The sequence below is a fragment of the Sarcophilus harrisii genome, chromosome 6, assembly GCF_902635505.1.
Source record: "Sarcophilus harrisii chromosome 6, mSarHar1.11, whole genome shotgun sequence".
Classification (NCBI taxonomy): Eukaryota; Metazoa; Chordata; class Mammalia; order Dasyuromorphia; family Dasyuridae; genus Sarcophilus; species Sarcophilus harrisii.
Window position 1 is genome coordinate 5,342,500 of NC_045431.1, and position 19,386 is coordinate 5,361,885.

A 19,386-nucleotide genomic window follows, 5' to 3' on the forward strand; every position below is an offset into this window, starting at 1 on the left:
TTTGAAATTAATGCAAAAACAAAAATGTTTTACACTTAAATAAGCTTCTTATACTTTATTATCTTAACTGTATCAACTCAGACAAAGCAGAAAGGTAACTTTTGGCATAATAAAGTTACTACAAAGTAATTTTTGTCTTCTTTGCCTGTGGGTTAATATAAGTAGTTGGTACCCTGTAATGCACTATAAAAATACAAAGCATTCTTATTATTAATACAAAGAGTTTTACTATTTCTAGTGTGGGATTAAATACTTCTCAGGTTACCTTCTGTCTGTATATATCTTTATGTGTATCTAGTTATTTATCTAGTTATCACTAGAACATAAGCTCCCTGAGGGATAGTTTTTGTCTTTCTTTTTGTTCCCCAACACTGACCAAAATAAAATGACTGAACACACATTTTGCCTTAATACACTGACATATACAGCTCTACCACACTTGGCCCTAATATACATTTTAACTTAGTTTCATAATCTCACACAAGACCTAAATTTTTAATTTTCTACATAATTGCCAATATTTATCAAAGTATCTTATAACATTATACATACTTAAGTACATAGTGTCTCTTCTGTTGCAACATAATTTCTTTTTTGCCTTTTATTTTAATGCCCCAGTGCTTAGAACAATCCCAGGCCCATAGTAGGTACTTGGAAAAATATTTGCAGACTCACTGGAAGCTTCCTTTGGTTTTTTCCTTGCAACTCTATTCACTTTCTAAATTTAATTCATAGGATCCCTTTTAATTATCTTTTTCGAACTATTTTTTCTAATCCATCAATCAATATATATTAAGTGCGTGCTATGTTCTAGGCACAGTGCTAAGGACAGGGGATACTAAAAAAATCAAAAAAGACAAAATACAGTCCCTGCCTTCAAGGACCTTCCAGTCTAAAGGAAAAAAAACATACAAAGTGAGCTATATACAGTATAAAAAGGAAAGAAATAAAAGGGAAGGGACTGGAATTAAGAGAGGCAAGGAGTGGGGTGGAAAAGGCTTCTCATAAAAGGTGGAATTTTAGATGGGGCTTAAAGGAAGCCAGGGAGGTCAGTAGGTGGAAGGGTTTCCACGCACAGAGGACGGCCAGTATCACTGGATCCAGGAGTACATGTCAAGCACAGGTAGGAAGGGGCCAGGTCATGGAAAGCTTGGAAGGCCAAGCAGAGCAGGGTGTGTCTGCTCCCAGAAGTAATGGGAAGCCACGTGTGTATGCATGCGTGCATGTGTGTGTGTGTGTATGTGTGTGCGCGCACATGCATGCGCATACCCACTTGCATGAGCAGATGCTTTACAGAGGAAGTACAAGACCACATGCTCTGGTAAATTATATTCGTTATAACTCATGAACACCTAAAAACATTTGAGATTCTCAGCTACTGATAATAAAAACTTGAAATAAAAGCATGGAAAATATGAAAGTTGTACAAGAAACACAAGTACTAATATATGTAACAAACTACTTGCAACATCATTTTACTGAACATGAATAATGAAAAGATTTACACATGTAAATTTATGACATGTTTTCACAAAATTTTCTTCTTCTCTGACCAAAAGAGAACTCTTAAGAATAACTTAATTTTTTAAAAAACAAACTTTTCATCAAATATTTAGTTATTAAGTTGCACTATTTTACTGTACCTGTGCTCCATAGATATATTTATCCAACATCTTGCCGCCTATTGTTTGCCCTCCTATATCCCAAACTTGTAGGGTAACATTAAGGTTTCCTGAAACAAAAATAAACATAAAATTGAGCAAAAATAAAATGCCAAGAAGCATCTGGATCGACCAAAATCCAACAAAATAATAAATATCTTCAGTGAACACTAAACCCAATTTCCCTCTTAGTCCACAGGCTCATAAAGTCAGGTATTTGAAGTTCTGCGGTAAAGCTGTACTAACAGATCATAGGAGGGAGTTGTACCCTTCCACCTTTGCCCCGATCCAATGAAGCTGAATCCTCTCAAAATAATGGGAAGGAAGATCAAGGAAATTTTAATTCTTTAAAAAGTTCTTCATATCACACAAAATTTCATGCCTAGTGAAAAAACGTAAAATCATAAATGGGACAAAATCAGATGACATTCATTTATTTATGCCTATAAATGTCAGAAAAAAGCTCAAGACAAAAGTTCAAAAAAGAAAAACACAACAATACAACAAGGCATGGTTTTTATGATATGAAAGACACTTGTGTAGAAAATAAAAATGGAAACTTTATAATTATTAATTCCTTAATCTTTAATAACATCAAATAAAACAGTAATATACCTCAACTCTATTAAGAGAAACTGTCAGAAAGTTTTAGGTTTTAAGAGAATACACAAAATAGCCATTTCTGTGATTACTAAATATTAATACTTTATAAAAATATAAGGTAGAAGTTTCTACGGTGGTACTAGAATGCATGGGTTTTTTGTTAATGTGAATATCATAAGATTTTAAATAAATGACTGATCTGACTATCAAAAGTTCATGTATAATAAAACAATCTGCTTAACAATATCACTCAAATTACAAATTTACAAACAAAATTACAAGTTTTTTTCTTTCCATCATCAAATCTCATAGAATGGAGCCTCTAAAAGGCTGCTGTTAGTAATCAGATATCTACTGTATATGCATATTCCATCTACTATGTTGAGTCCAGCCTCTGTTCTGAAAAGCAATATTTTATTGCAATAGAAATTGTTAGGAAATTTGAGTATATAAAGCTGCAAACAACAAATGTACAAGATCACAATTCTTTTCTAATATATATCTAGGAATTGCCTATTCACTAAATTACGTCATTTAATAAAATTGGGCAAAGCATCTATCAAAAAAAAAAAAATCAAGTATATTCCAAATCATAAATTCAAAATGAGCCTCAACAATCAAAAGAATCGTTCCGACCCATATGAAAATTAAGAAAATCAAGAGTAAACGTATGTTAAATACAAAAATTATACTTTTTAAATGATTATCACAAAATTCCATGATATATGAATCTGTGATAAAAAAAATTTATCCATGTAAAACAGCTTTGAGAATATGAAATTATGATATTCAAATTTCCAATGGAAATTTCAGACAACTCATACTAACACGAAATTTAAAAAATCAAAATATTTGAGTCTCAAGCAAAGTTTTAGCTTCAATTCTGAGTGCTGTGGGTTTATATTACAATATTTCCATTCTCTAGACATAGTCAAGCCTGTTCCCTAACCAATGTGCAGAGGATTTACCTGAGAAACTTCCATTAGCATTAATAAGAGCTACTCAAGTTTATTACCCTTCATCACGCTCACATACAGACACATTCAACACATATTCAAACGCATAGAGCAATAACCAAATACTATGAAGATGCTCTTGCTGACTCTATGACTGAGGAAGTCTACATTAAGATTGAAGTCTGCCCAAACCATGGAATAAAATGGTTTTAACTGCCCCATCTATAAAATTATCCCTTTAAAAAATCCAGCAATCTTTTCATTTCTTGAAGCTGAAACTTTTTTCTATACAGATAATATGAATATAGTGATCAAACAGCACCAACCATCTCTAGTATTACTCAAACTCAGTGCTCTCAGAAGCCCATAGATAAAAACAAAGAATTCTCTCGATTATTTGCTAGTTGACAATTATTTATACCATCTTATAGGGAAAAATGGTATTTTATTAACAAATAATTGTAAAAGTGTTTTTACATACAGCTTTAACAAATATTCAATCTGTCACATTTTTCTCACTAGAAAAAATACCTATTCCTTTATTCTCACACCCAGAAATATTGAGTTATATATATTTTTTTATTAGCAGAACTAGAATTACACATGAATAATAATGGAATAAATGAGGCAGTGACTTTGAGGATTACCATCTTCATGCATAGGCTTCTATTACTTAAAATAATACTAATATCATAGCTAATTGATCGAGGAGTTGGGGGAAGGAAGGAAATCAAAGTTTTCCCGACAAAGCTTTTAAAACATTTAAATGGCATCTTACATTAATTCAATACGAATAGCTACTGATTAGCAGACATAATCAACTGATATCTTGTAAGTGTAAAAGATATTCAATTTCACAATCAACCCACATTCTAAAATTATTAAATTATTTACTCATTTTAAAAGAACTAAAACATGTCCTCACTAAAATGGGAAGGGAGAGATTACTCTGAGGTCAAAATCAAATTTAAAAGATGAGTTTCAAGTGAATATTAATTTTCATTCTGGAGGTAACATGCATACAACATCTTCTATTAACTCGTCATTTTCCAAACTATAAAACTAAAAATGAATATTAAAATAATTAAATTATGCAGACAGAGTAAAACCTCAGTGGTTTACTTCTTGAATACTTAATCTGAAACTGTCCATCAATAAAGAATTTTGATGAAAGTGCCAACAATTAGATTTAAATTGAAAATATTTTTTTATTCTTTCTTTTTTGTATGAAATCATACTGAGAAAATGAGTGACAAAAGACAGGTAGGTTTCGATCCATTTAAATTAAAGGCCCCCAAAGGATAAAACAGTGACTCTATCAAAGGATCCTTGGTTAACCTTACTTAAAGTGCTACAGAGTCAAGATGGAACTGAAAACACAAGGCTGCCCACTTCTTGTACTGAAGCCTTAAAAATCCTTTTCACAGTAGAACCCTGTTTACTGGACTGTACCCACAACCTTCCTGAAAGTATTTGGACTATGGCTCTTAAGCAGTTCTATCAGCTGAACCTCTGACGAACAGATAGACTATTTTAAGCAGTCAGATCTGCACAGTGGCTGCATCCAGACTATACAGCACACTGGATCATGAAATAAACTAAAATAGATCAGTATTTGGAAAGTAACTGACTTGAAAAAGTTTCAAGTGGAAAAGTCAAAAGCTTTATCAGAATTCTAACATTCTATTTTGTTCTAATTATACGTAGTTATGTTATCATTTTCATTCTATGCCCTGCAGGACTTTCAGCAAAACAACAAAAACATTTATCACACAATATCAAAAGTAAATTTTGATACCGATAAGATAACTAAAATTATAAACTGTAAAACTATACTATGTCATTTAAAATAATTTAATTAATTATGTCAAACTATATTAATGTTATTTAATATATCCATTTAATTTCAATTGTTCGCATTAAAATAGATTGAAAACTTTTTTTCCTGCTGAAATCTGTACCCATTAAGTAGCATGAAACTCACTGGCTTTGAAAAAAAAAACACAAGATTTTTCCTCCCTTTGGAACTTAGCCCATCAAAACAAAACCTTAATCAGGAAAATTAAAATATAGATTCACTACAAGTACACATTTCCTAAAGTTGGCTCTTAAGGTATGTACTTTCTGATATTACACTAAGACACAAAATGCATACTAGAAGACTACGAATGTGTAAATAGTCAAAGATTATTTTCTATAGTCAAAGCAAACCAAAAAAATGCTTTTATCAAAAAATGCTGTAGAACAGATATGACATTTTCAATTACATAAGTATACATATGTAAATATATAGAAAATAGAAAAGCCAGCAAAAACCGTTCAAGTATTTTGTTAAAGGTAGTTGATGACTGTTCTTTTTAACTCTTAGATATAAAAAAAGTTCAAGGAATAATAAAATGATCAAGAAGGATAGCCTCTTTAAGAAGCTCTCCAATCCAACAAAAACGGTTAATAACTAAATACTTATCTATAGAAGCTCTTAAGACAACAGCTAGTATGGGGGATGGGGGAAACCTTTGTAAAAATACCATTTCACAGCAGGCATACTGTGTGATTTGTGTATGCATTCCACTAGTGACTGCTGTTAATTACCATGAATGTTGTACTTAGGCTCCGTGATAGTGGAAATAATAAAAACATAATCAGATTGTCACTTTCAGAATTTTTTTTAATCTGAACAAAATATTCAAACAATTCTATTAACCTCTTACAGACCAATAATGGAACGAGAGTAAAGCTGAAAGAAAACAGTTCTCTTTTTCAGCCTACTTTTCCTGGGAAAATGCAGATAAATCTTTTTGGAAGGATAATAATAACAAAATGTATAGAAAACCACCAACTGTCCAGTACTTTGTTATCCAACACATTTAATTTAAGCTTTTAAATAGAGAAAAAGTTTTCGGACTTTAGCCAAATGATCCTGACTTTTAATATCATTAATATATCAATTTTATCACCTCTACAGTAAAAATGCTGCTTAAATTTGCAAGTTTTACTTGAATCTTCCCAAAACATTAATATGTTGAAGGAGAATGCAGTTTACCCTGCTCACTAAAATAAAAGATTTTAATGGAATACTTTCAAATGCACAACTGAACCATCACAACTAAACAAATAGTCCATTTTAAATCTCCAATTGTTCAGAAACAAACTTCAAGCAGAAACCACTCTGTTATTATTTCTTTGCATTTTCCACACGGTGTGCTTAACTGGCATCTAAATAGTTTCTCTGCGTCGTGAACTGAAACATCTTGAATGCTCAAACTGTATTTTTATGAGTGCCTAGGGACCCTAAATTTTAGTGGTCTATTAAATGCCAGCAATTTCATGCTGCCTTGCATAAAACAGCATTCACATATTAGAGCACAGTGGTTCCATAGCTACATTATACTTCCCCTTCAGCATCCCCCAACCAAAAATACAAGTACAGACTGCCTAAAATAAAAAAATATTTTTAAAGAAATCATCTTTCTCAATGTTTTTTGCACACAAATTTGTATTCCTGAACTCTTTAAGTATTTATTTTAAAAAATATATAAAGAGTTCTATGGCCTTCTGAAAATGCCACAAATTCTCATCCTATAACACATACAAAATTTTCACTATGTGATAGAAACAGAAAACTAGCTCTTAAAAATCATTCCTAAAGTGCTTGTCTTCAAACTAAGAAATGCTGATGAAATATGCCTCCCCAAACTAAGTACTCTGGTTATGTTTAAGTTTTTGTTCAGAAGCAATACAACCATTTTACACGTTTCTGCTTTATGTCCCTCTTTGCAAATGCTACTACATCTATCTCTCTCAATATTGAGACACTATTATAGTCCCTTACCTGGCAATGTTATCCTTTTCAAAAAGAAGTCCAGTCCTACAGTTTGTTTGTACTGTTTCCCAAAAGCTTCCTGAGCAAACCGCGTAGCTAAGGAGGTCTATAAAGAAATAAAATGTAAATGCACAAAATTAAAATTAGTTTATATGTTTTTCAAATCCTAAGCATAGATTCTGCACAAAATCTTACTAAACAATCTTGGTAATTATGCCTCTGTTAAACCAAGGGGCGATTTTAAGTATCTCTAATTATTGACAGGGTGAGGGCAAGCTTAAATGCTTACCTGGTAAATTTCACTTGCCAGCATTAGTGGGAACAACACTATTGAGCCTCTTAAATCTCTAAAAGTCCCCTGATAATACCCAATTTCTCTTTGCAGGAAAATAGGATTCTAGACATTTAATTAAAGGAGGAAACAAGAATATGATTAGAGATATAAATCTCATTTAACTTAAGTACTAGCTAAAAAAAATAAAATAAATGCAAGTGCCACAAAAAAAAAATTCACAATATAATTTCTAAAGGCACCAAGAATGTAACTGACATACTCAGCTAAAAAGTAAGATAGCATAGTAAACAATGAGTAGGAAAATCTTTATATAAAAATCCTCTAAAAATCTAATCTTTTTTCTTTATTTTTAATGGAAAATAAATATTTTATTTGATCTTTTATATGATGAAAACATGAACACAATTTAAAATGACAAACAATATGCTTTAAAATTGCTGGCTCTATAAAAATAATTTTAAATTTGGGGCGGGGGGGGGGGGTTGGGAACTAAAAAGGGGAAAAAAAAACCCTTAAGCTTAGAAAATATATTCACTTAATTTAAAATCAAGTATCTAACAACAAACATTCTTTACTTGGTTCACTTTCCAATGAGTATAATATTCCTAAGCTGTAAATTAAGAAGAATGGCCAACATATATAGAGAGCAACTACTATGTGTTGGGCACTGTGGTAAACAGTTTATAAGAAATGTCTCACAAGAATATATGTACAGCTATGTTTATTCAAATTTAAAACCATAATGTGCTATCTCCAAGTATGAGGGGTTCTCTATTAGTAGATATATTTCTGAAATAAATCCAGGAAGAAATTTAATCATTGACTTTCTAATGTCAGTTGGAACAACTTGAATTTTTTTTTTTAATTTATCATGTAAATAGGGAGGGGTTATGATGGGAAGGAAAGAACAAAATAAATGTTTCACTAAATTCCTTTTCCATACGAGGCATTTCCCCAAAGTAATAGAAAAATAGTCAGCTTTTATATTAGAGGAAACTAAACATTCAAGATAGACCTTATTATACATAATTACAATATAAGTACATCACTAGTAAGAAGAAAAAAAAAAAGAAAACATCCAAATTTCAGTCCTGAAAATTACATTTAATCAAGCACACCTTAAATTCCATTTGGCAAATCACAATCTTTGGAACATAAAAGAGTGATCTCAAATTTAAAGCTACTAGTTTTGTAGGTATTTAAACAAGCAATAATTATTTTTAAATTAATCACTGCTTTAGATATCAAAAAGGATTCAATATGATACATATTTTTGTTACTTGAATCAAAAAATTACATCATCAAAACTGAATTTAATATAAAAGAATTAAGCTAAATATCCCTTAGACACATATTTCATTTTCATTTATCTTTTCACTATATCATTAAATTGGCTAATTCACAGACCTAAAAAGCAGTAAAATAGCTCAATGAAAAATAACTCAATCATTATTTCTTTCATAGATAGATACATATAGATTGGGCCATGGATTACACATAATAAAAATATAGATTTTATATACAATATATAAAATTTCACAAAGCTCAATACCATAAACTGAACCAAAGTGCCTTTTAAAGAAAAAGTCAACAACACTGATTTTGCATCAAAATTCCATTTACAGTATATCATTTTCATCTAAAGGCCTCAAAATTCACTATAGCTATTTATTAAGACTCACAGCACCCCTGTCAGGTCAAAAAATACAAAATATTGAACAACGTATAAGGCCTTTTCTCCCTCAAAAAAGAGACACCAATTGACTTTCTCTCCAAAGCCATCTTCATACAGTTGCATCAACAGTAGCCAATACTTTAGACTAAGACTGAGCAGGAAATGACAAAATGACAGACTTTAGGGAGCACAGGAAATATTCCTTAGGATACTTGACATCCCCTTTCCTGAGTTCGTGTCTGTGGGAGACAATTTCCCAAGAAAGAACCTCTTGGACTAAGTCGATTCCTCACAACTCCACGCCACTATGAATGGTGATTCGTAACTCAGAACTCCCCTAATACTCGACATGGTATAAACTTCTTTCTCAAACAATTTGAACAGATAAGTGAAAAAGTTTGACCTGATGCTTTACCTTTTTCAGATGTGGGGCAAATCTAATAATAATCAGAAGACACTATGTGTCTTTGGGGGCAATTTAACTTTAAGAAATGATAATATAGTTTAAAGTCAAAGCATGACGGTGCAGCAGGATTGTATCTCTAAACTCTTTATGCTACATTTCCAGGAAAGTGTGAGCTCCCCGGCCTAAACAGATCTCTAAGCTTCTCTTGAATTTTAACTCTTCTGCCATTAAGAGGCAGTTAGCTGGTGGCTCAGAAAGGAAGAGTGAGCAATGATAAGACAAACAGAAAGGGGATTAAGCTGATACAGAATAACCTTTTTTCCCCAATTATTTGCATCCTGTTTCCAAAAAGGATCAAACCAAAGGCAGAAAGACAAAATGGCCTAAGGGGACATGGAGACTAGAAAAACACCTGGGGAAGCAGAAAGCGATTGGGGCCCCATTCTGCAGCAAGCTCCTATGTTAGCACAAAGATGAAACGAAGAGTTTTTGCCCTAAAGAGTTTAGGACATAAGGGAGACCAAAAAGCCCATGCTTGCGTTCCCAGGGCTCTCAGAGGGGAGGACTTAGAGGAGCACCACCGCACAGCAGATGCTCCCCCAGGAACCGGAACTCAGCCAATGAAACTAAGGAGAGCAGCAGAAAAGGGGATGGAAGGCAACAGATCAGATGGACGGAAGCCGATCCTAGTCTCCTCGGAAGTGGGCACCTCACACCCAGGATCACCCGCTTCCCCTCCCTCCCCCACCTTAATCTCCATCCCACGGGGGGGCGGGGGGGGGGAGGGGGGCTGGCCAAGTAATCTAGGAATTAGGAGCCTTTAGGCTTTCTATGAAGGGGGGAGGGGAAAGGAGACCTCAGGCCTGCAGCATATAAAATTTCCTTCAAGGAGCAACTCGATATGCAAACTTCACAATCAGCCCCAGAACACTTTTTTTAAAAATTCTTGGAGGGGCATAATAATTATCATGAAGGGAGGGGGGAGGAGGGCAGCCCACAGGAAGATAACTGGTCAGGAAACATTTGCAAAAAGGATTTAGGAGCATTAAGGACTTAGGGATCATTATAAAGGGCATCCCGGGAGTCTGGGAGAACACAGGGCCAGAAGTGCTTCCAATAGCAAACGGCCTCTCCCAGCCGCGATTTCCACAACTGTAAAGCCAGCCTGAGATGCCGGATTATGTCCAAGGTCTCTTCCAACTGTGTGAGCCCTAGTATTGCAGCAGGCAGCAACTGGCCCGTCTGGTCCACTGACAGGGGCAGCAAGGAGGGCTCTAGGAAGGAGGAAAATGTGGGGGAGGGGAGGAGGGAGTGGGGAAGAGGAGGGAGCCAAAATGGGGAGGAGGGATAGGAGAGAAGGAAAGAGAAAAGGCTGGAGAGGGAGATGAGAGGGGAGGAAGGAGAAGAAGAGGGATAAGAAATAGGGAGGAGGGAGAAGAGAATGAAAAAGAGAAAAGTTGGTGAGAGAAGAGGAAAGGAAAAGCGGTAAGAAACGGGGAGGAGGGAGAAGAGAGAGTGGGGAGGAAGGGTGAGAAATGAAGAGTAGAGAGAAAAGGGAAAAGAAGAAAAGGCTAAGGAGGGAAGAGGGAAGGAGGGTGAGAAATGGGGAAGAGGGAGAAGAGAATGGGGAGGAAGAAGAGGAAGATGAGGAGGAAGGCTGAGAAAAGAAGAGGGGGAAAAAGAGGCTGACGGAACAGGGAAGGAGAGAGAGAAATGGGGAGGAGGGAGAAAATAAAAGGAATGAGACATGGGGAGGAGGAAGATAAAAGGGGGAAGAAAGAGGAAGATGAAGAGGAAGGCTGAGAAGAGGGGGGAAAAAAGGCTGGAGAGGGAGGACAGAAAGAGGGGTTGAGAAATGGGGAGGAGGGAGAAGAGGAAGAGGGAGGGAGGATGGAGAGCAGGGGGTGAAGGAGTGAGAATGGGGGAGAGATGGGGAGTAGAGAGGAGAGAATGGGGAGGGATGGAAACGGGGACAAGGAGGAGGGAAAGCAGGGGAAACGGGGACGAGGAGGAGGGAGAGCAGGGGAGGACGAGGAGGAGGAGGGAGAGCAGGGGAGGAGAAGGAGGAAGAGCAAGGGGGAGGAGGAAGAGGAGGGAGGGGGGACGAGGAGGGAGAGCAGGGAGGGAGGAGGAGGAGGAGGGAGAGCAGAAGGGGAGGAGGGAGAGCAGGGGGGAGGAGGAAGAGGAGGGAGGGGGGACGAGGAGGAGAGCAGAAGGGGAGGAGGGAGAGCAGGGGGGGAGGAGGAGGGAGAGCAGGGGAGGAGGAAGAGGAGGGAGGGGGGACGAGGAGGGAGAGCAGGGGGGAGGAGGAGGAGGAGGGAGAGCAGAGGGGCACGAGGGGGGGGGGGAAGGAAGAGGCGGGAGAGGGAGGAGCAGCGGGAGGACCACAGGGCCCCGGCCCCGGGAAGCCCGAGGCAGCGCTGCCGGCCGGGCCGCTCCCGCCGGGGCCGGGGCAGGGGGGGCCGGGGCAGGGAGGCCGGGGGCGCCGGGCCGGGCGGCGGACTGACCTTTCCGGAGGTGCCGTCGCCCAGCAGGACGATCTTCAGCTGCCGGTCCTGACACTCCTCCTCCGAGTCGGACATGGCGGCCCGGGGAGCGGGCCGGCCCCCGGCGGGGGAGGGGGCGGGGGCGCCCCCCGGGGCTCAGCAACCTGCCGGCGGGATCCGGGACGAGTCACTCGCCGGGCGCCATGTTGAGCCCCCTCAGGCCCCGCCCTCCGCGGCGCGAGCCGAGGTCACACGGAGGGAAGGACCATCGGCCGGCGCGGGGGGGGGGGGGGGCGGCTCGGGACCGGGCGGCGGCGGCCCCGGCGGGCGGGAGGGGCAGAGGGCAGCGGCGCAGACTCAGACGCAGAGCCAGGCCAGCGGCGGCCCGAGGAGCGGGAGCCGGGGGCGCTGCCGGGCTCCGCGCCCCCCCCCGGCCCGCGACCGCCTCAGCCCCGAATGGTTTGGCCGGTTGGCGGGGACGACGGAGACGCCGAGGCCGCGCGCTGGTAACTAAGGAACCCGGAGGGGAAAGGGCACGCGGGGGCGGGGGCCGGGGGCGGGGCTTAGGGGCGGGGCCGGGGCTTAGGGGAGGGGCCTAGGGGAGGGGCGGGGCCGAGCTGAGCAGTTGCTAGGTAACGGCCCCAAGGCGGAGGATGATCTTTAAAGACTAGGAAGGAGACGGCGGGAGCTGGAGCAGCATTGACCCGGGTGAGGAAGGAGGACCGTTCCGCCCCAGGCTCAGAGGTCCCGCTCTCAAATTCATCAGCCAGTGTGCTCCTGTGACCCCCTGAGTCTCAATTTCCTCCTCTGTAAAAAAGACTTTTTTTCTTTTATTAAACCTTTTTACTTTGTATATATATCGTATTTAACTTGTACTTTAACATATTTAACAGGTACTGGTCATCCTGCCCTCTGGGGGAGGGGGTGGGGGAAGGAGGGGAAAAATAAAAGGTTTGGCAACTGTCGATGCTGAAAAATTTCCCAGGCACATATCTTGTAAATAAAAAGCTATAATTTAAAAAAAAAAAAAAACCATGCATAGGGAGTTTTCAGCAGTCAGCCTTGCAAAATCTTGTGTTTGAAGTTTTTTCTTCGCTCCCCCTTTCCCCACCCCTTCCTCTGGACAGCAAGTAATTCAATGTGTATGAAACATGCACAATTCTTCTACACTGATTTCCACAATTATTGTGCGGCAGAAGAAAAATCAGATCAAAAAGGGGGGGAAGTGAGAGAGAAAGAAAAAAGCAAGCAAACAACCACCAAAAAGGTGAAAATGCTGTGCTGTGAATTCATACTCAGTTTGCACAGTCCTCTCCCTGGGTGCAGATGGCTCTCTCTGTCACAAGCCCATTGGAACTGGCCTGAATCACCTCGCTGTGGAAAAGAGCCAGGTCCATCAGAATTGATCATCATATAATCTTCTTGTTGCTGTGTACAATGTTCTCTTGGTTTTACTCATTTCACTTAGCATCAGTTCATATAAATCTGTCCAGGCCTTTCTAAAATCATCCTGATGATGGTTTCTTATAGAACAATAATTCATAGACCATCACTTATTCAGCTATTCCCCAATAGATGGGCATCGACTCAATTTTCAGTTCTTTGCCACTACAAAAAGGGCTATTACAAACATTTTTACACATGTGGGTCCTTTTCCCAAAAAAGGGGGTTTTGATATCCCTCTCGATGCCAGACTTTGCATTCCCATCTGTAAAATGGATTATGTAAGACCTAAAGTACCTACTTCATGAGATGGTGACTTCCAGAAAGGAAGATCTGGGTTCAAATGCTGCCTCTGACCCCTACAGGCAGAGTGAGGTGTCTTGGTTTCTACGTGCTCTAGACAGTGCAGTGCTTGTAGCAGTGAAATCACAAGGCTGATTTAAAAAATAAAGATAAAAAACCTTTTTTAAGACCCCCTTGCTTTTTTAAGCCTCCCCACCCAACATACAAATTTTTGTTAGATGAATCATTAGGGAGAATCTGCTAATTAGCCCATGCTCCTCCTGTAGAAATTCCCATTTCTACAATCCATCTATCCTGGATTGCAGAAGAGGCACTCTATGCTAAGGAGTCACTTACTCAGAGAGATGTCCCAGCTACTGAACACTCATGAAGCAGTGGATGCTGCTGTGCCACTTTGGGAGATTCAAAGTTTCCGTGAAGCCAGAAACGTTCCAGCCCAGTCATGGTTTCTGCTTGGTTCTGGCCTCAGATTTCCAGGCCACCAGTGCAGAACCCCTTTTCTAAAGACGTTGGTGAGAGGTTTCCAGAGTGGCTTTTTTCTGTTAGACCCAAAAGCAGCTGGTATTCTATTAACCATGGGTCTTCAGAAGATTGCCTGCTTTATGGAAGCCACCTAAAGAGCGGCATTATGGATTTGGGTGGAAATGTGCCCTGGTGAACCATCCCTGCCTTGCTGGCTGGGAATCCCCCAAAGTCCAACCTGCCTCCTTTTACAGTGCTGAGGAACTCATGTTCTCCCAAGAAGATATGTCTACCCTCCAGGTCATGGCAGGGTTAACTCAGGATTAACTCAGGATTAACTCAGACTTCAGAGTCCAAATCCCATGCTCTCCCCACAAAGGTAGGCAAGAATCGACAGGAAGCCCAGCAACCCTTCATCTGTTACACCTCTGACTCAGAGCAGATCTTTGGGCAAATCTTTCTGCTTTCCAGGAGTCCATTTCCTCAGCTATATGGGGAGGAGAGGGCTTTGGCTATCTTATTATTATAAAGAAAGCAGTTCGTAAACCTTAAAGAGCTACAGAAATTTTTTTTTTATTTCTTATTTATCAACTGCAAAATGAGAGGGATTGGGGTATATAAATGGTTCTTAAAACTTTTTGGTCTTGGGATCCCTTTACATTCTGAAAAATTATTGAGGCTCTTTCCCCAAAGAGTTTTTGCATATGGGGCCTGTATCTGTTAATGTTTATCGTGTTAAAAATTAAACATTGCTATATAAATCATATTGACCCCAGGACCCTTGAAAAGGAACCTCCAAGGGTCCCTGGACCTACACGTTGAGGACCACTGGACTCAATTATCTCTAAGGTCTCAGTCAGCTCCAAATTATATGATTTTGAGTCACCTCAGGCTTTGCACGGTACCTTGTTTCAACCAGTTAAACAACAAACTTAAAGCGCCTACTATGTGCTAGAGACTGAGGATACAAAGACAAACCCGTAGCTTACTCCCTTCCATGGAAATAATATGTACACATTTGAGCAAATACAAAGTAAGCAAGAAAGTAAATACAGTGTACTCTTGGTGAAGGCCTTCTTAGCTCCTGTAAACATCTAGAATAATTTCATGATACAGGCAGCACTTGAACTGAGCTCAAGTTATGGAGGAATCTTGGAGGAAGAAGGTGTGCACGATAGAAACAGAGGAGTAATCCAAGCAAGACATGACATAAGGATGGAATGCTAGGTTCTGGGAAACAGCCAATTTGGCCCGACCAAAGACTCCAAGAAGGGAGGGAAACTGGAAGCAAAGTAGAAAGATCCTAATGTGGATAAGGCAATGGGAGGGTTATGGTGCAGAGGGCAGGGCCCAGAGTCAGGAAGACTCATCTCCCTTAATTTAGTCTGGATTCAGACACTAGCTACGTGACCCTGGACAAGGCACTTGACCCTTAGTTTCCTTATTTGTAAAAAGAAGGAAAAGCCAAACCGCTGTATTATCTCTGCCAAGAAAACGTCAGATGGGATCACAGAGAATCAGACATGACTAAACAATGAACAAAATGCTTGGGAGTTCTCTGCTGTGCCTTTTGTGTAATATCAGAGCTTAGACATCTTCTTTGTTGAGGGCACTCCCCAATTAGACTATAAGCTCCATGAAGTTATTAGTCATCTAAATTGTGTATCTTCCACAGCCCCTGATAGAGGGTTCGGCACACAATAAGCATTAAATATTTGTTGAAGAATCGAATCCCTTTGTACTTGACCAGTTACCTAGTTGTTCCTGAAGACAGAACTATCCTAGGTCTGGCAGATAAAGCTGTGAGAAAGATGCCTTATTAATCTCAAAGGAGCTCAATGAAAAGAGTTTCATTGAGGTGTGCTAAGCTATGGAGCATGTCCGTTGGAAACCAATCACACGGTGAACAAACCCAGTCTTGGGCTGGAGTACAAAGGACATTGTTGTGAGGAAGAGTGGAGACCGCAGTCCCACCAGAACGCTGTTTAATTCTGGGGACCACTGTTTAAGGAGGATGTTGATAAACCACATACTCCTCAGTACCCAGAAGGGACTGGGCACATTTAGTCTGAAGAAGAGAGGTCTCCTTGTTGTCAAGTACTTGAAGGATCTTCATTGGAAGAAAGGTTAGACTTAATCTGCTTGACCCCAAGAAGCAAACTTGGAAGCCTTGGGTTAAAGTTGCAAAAAGGCATATTAAGGTTTGAAAACAAGAAAGATTTCCTAATAATTAGTGCTGTCTAAAGGTGAAATGAACTGCCTCAAGAGGAGGTGGCTTCCCTCAGAGATCTTCGGTCAGAAGACCACCACTTGTTGGCCATGTTGGGGAGGAGGATGGTGTCCTTTCATATAGAGGTTGTTAACGTGGCCACTAAGACCCCTTCCAACTCTCAATTTCTATAATTCTGTGGAACTGAAGATCATCGTCTAGGAAGATCCATTGGGGGAATGGACTTATTTAACCTTAAGAAGAAAAGTCTTAAAGGATATGATAGCTTTAAATTGAAAAAGAAATGAGTACTTCTTTGTTAGAAGTAGTAGTTTTACTGGGGGAGGAGGGTGTTAGGAAATGATATCTATATTTTTAAAGTGTTAAAAGTAACAGGAATCAAATCTATTCTACAAAACTACTATACTAATAAATAAGAATATAAATGGAGGTGCAGTGAAAAGTCAAAAATGGTACCCAGTAAAGTAGCATCACTATCCAATTCAATCTGATCAGCTTTTATGTTAAGAAAATGTTCTTTCCTTCTTTCTTTGCTTCCTCTCCTTTTTTTCCTTTCCTTTTCTTCATTCTTTTTTTCTCATTTCAAATACTGCTTCTACTATTTATTTCCTGTCTTTCCCCTCTCCCCACAATGAGCCTCAGTCTCTTCATCTGAAAATAAAGGTGTTGGACCAGGTAAGCTCTAAAATCCCTTCCCTAAATGTGTGCTTCTATAATCTTACAAACTTGGTGTCAGGGACTAAGATGAGCTCGGAGATGGAAGAGGCAGGTGAAGGTGTATTCCTGCCAAATGAATTTCTAAGAGACAGCACAAAGGAGGGACCCCCGAGGGCAGACACCTTTGCTTGGCAATGCTGTAGAATTATGACATCAGGAGAATTGTATCTCCTGACAAGACAGGTAAACTCTGGAAGACTCTCCTCTGAGTCACTGACACCCATACAAATGTTCTCCCTTTAGCATTGCCTGAGAACCAAAGGAGAACAGGCTGACTAATGTGATTAACCTGGGATCCCCAGTGAGCTTTCGTGCCCTATACCATTTGTTGGCAATACCCGAGAACAACTGGAGGGGCAGAGACCTGAGGAGCTGGGAGAGGCAACGCTTCCCCTGGCTTGTGATGGCAAGGGATCCTTGGGAAGTGCTGATTTCCCATAAACTCTATTAGGAGTTCTATGTGACCTCTTCAACTTATAAAGGCTTCCCATCTTTGAGTGCCATGAACTGTGTGCTTGTAAGCAGACCGAAGTATTTCACTGACCAATATATGGCACCAAAGCAACCGGATTTTGCTGCTAATATAGTCATTATAAGACAGGAACTAGCATAGGTGGGTTAAAAAAAAATCATTTTTTCCTCTTTCACTTACCTTTTTTTTCTGACTCAGATTCATTTCTCTTCCAAACCAGAGTGGATTTGGGGAATAACAAATTCTAAAAGAGTTTTCTAAAATAGATGATTGCAATCAGGCAGCCTGTGATTCTTGCACCACTGAGTCTGGAGTCAGGAAAACATGAATTCAATTTTGGTCTCAGATATTCCCTAGCTGTGGAAAGCAAGTCACTTCACCCGATTCGCCTCATTCACTGGAGAAGGAAATGGCAAAGCACTCTAGTTTGGAGACTAAGGCAGAGCTGCACAATGAGCTCAAATCTCACCCGTGGCAGCTGCAGCCACACTCCGGAGTCACCATCTCAGCAAATGGGACAAAGCGGAGTGTGGCTGCAGCTGCCACAAGTGAGAATTCACCAAAGGTGAATGAGCAAGCCCTGAAAAGGGCTCAACAAACCTTTGTCCCAGAAGTGCTCCTGCTTCCTGAATAGCAAAAATAAGATGGAGATAAACTCAGGGAGGGATTAATCACACAGACTGGAAAAAGGAAGAGAAAGAAAAGAAAGGGAAAAAAGAAAAGCTCACTGTCTCCTCTTTCACTATCCTTCTTTGTAAAAAGGAAAGCAAGAGTAAAAATAGAGAAAAGTGTAAGACAATAGGATAGAGGGATTTACACAATGAATGATCATAACTAGGAATGGTTTGATCTCACCCATTATATGGAAAAGGAGAAGAAATCTGGCACCTTAGAACATCTGGAGAAAAACTTCACTCAAGAACAGAATGCCTTCATTCAAATGAAAACTGAGTAGGCCAGAAAGAAAACAATACAACAGCATATAAATGCAAATGGACCCAATGGCCTCTCCTGACCAAAAACCAAGAGACCACATCCCTTCCTCCCATTGGTTCTGAAATCATTCTATCGGGAGCTTCACTCCTCCATTTTCAACCTTCTCCTGGACATATTCCATGGCTGTCTCAGTTTTAACTTGTGGTGTACTTACATGTCTAAAGATGAATTCATTAAAAGCTTTTCCCTATTGAAAAAGTCAAAGGATACGGCTGGGCAGTTTTCAGAGGAAGAAATACAAGTTATCAATAACCATATGAGAAATATGTTCTAAATCATTCATAATTAGAGAAATTAAAATCAACTCAGAGATTCCATCTCACAGTCTTCATATTAGCAAAGCATATTATATATTCATGTTACAAAGCAGTAATCATCAGAACAATCTGGTACTGGATAGGAAATAGAGTGGTAGATCAGCGAAATAGTAAATAGTAGGAAATGACCATAGTAATCTAGTGCCTAATAAACCCAAAGATCCAAGCTTTGCAGACCAAAACTCACTATTTAACAAAAATTGCTGGAAAAAATGGAAAGCAATATAAAAGAAACTAGGTATAATGTGCCACAAATTGTACGCTATTAATTTCAAAATGGATAAATGACTTAGAGATAAAGGGTGATATCATATGCAAATTAGGGAAGAATGGAAAATTTTACCAGTCAGATTTATGGATAAGGGTAGACAAGACAATGTCTTGAGATAACCAGAGATAAAAAAGATCATGGTAAATAGAATAGATAATTTTGATTAAAATGAAATTAAAATGATTTTACATAAAAAAACCCAATGCAATAAAAATTAGAAGGAATGGGAGGGAAATTCTTACTCCGGGCCTCATTTCTCCATTTTTGTGG

The 19,386-nt window shown here is 39.4% G+C and overlaps 1 protein-coding gene across 3 annotated transcripts in view; it reads right to left on the bottom strand.

Annotated features, from left to right (window-relative positions):
• RAB28 (RAB28, member RAS oncogene family) overlaps nucleotides 1-12,198 on the bottom strand; it is an 89,217-nt gene extending 77,019 nt beyond the window's left edge. The window contains exons 1-3 of one of the 3 annotated variants that reach the window (XM_031943313.1): nucleotides 11,927-12,189; nucleotides 7,053-7,149; nucleotides 1,644-1,732 (exon numbers count right to left, since the gene is read on the bottom strand). In XM_031943313.1, coding sequence (XP_031799173.1) covers nucleotides 1,644-1,732; nucleotides 7,053-7,149; nucleotides 11,927-12,001 — 261 coding nt within the window. In that variant the 5' untranslated portion in view covers nucleotides 12,002-12,189. Of the gene's footprint in view, nucleotides 1-1,643; nucleotides 1,733-7,052; nucleotides 7,150-11,926 lie in introns of all 3 variants that reach the window. The other 2 variants (XM_031943314.1, XM_031943315.1) reach the window with 2 other exon arrangements.
• Between the last annotated feature and the right edge of the window lie 7,188 nt (nucleotides 12,199-19,386).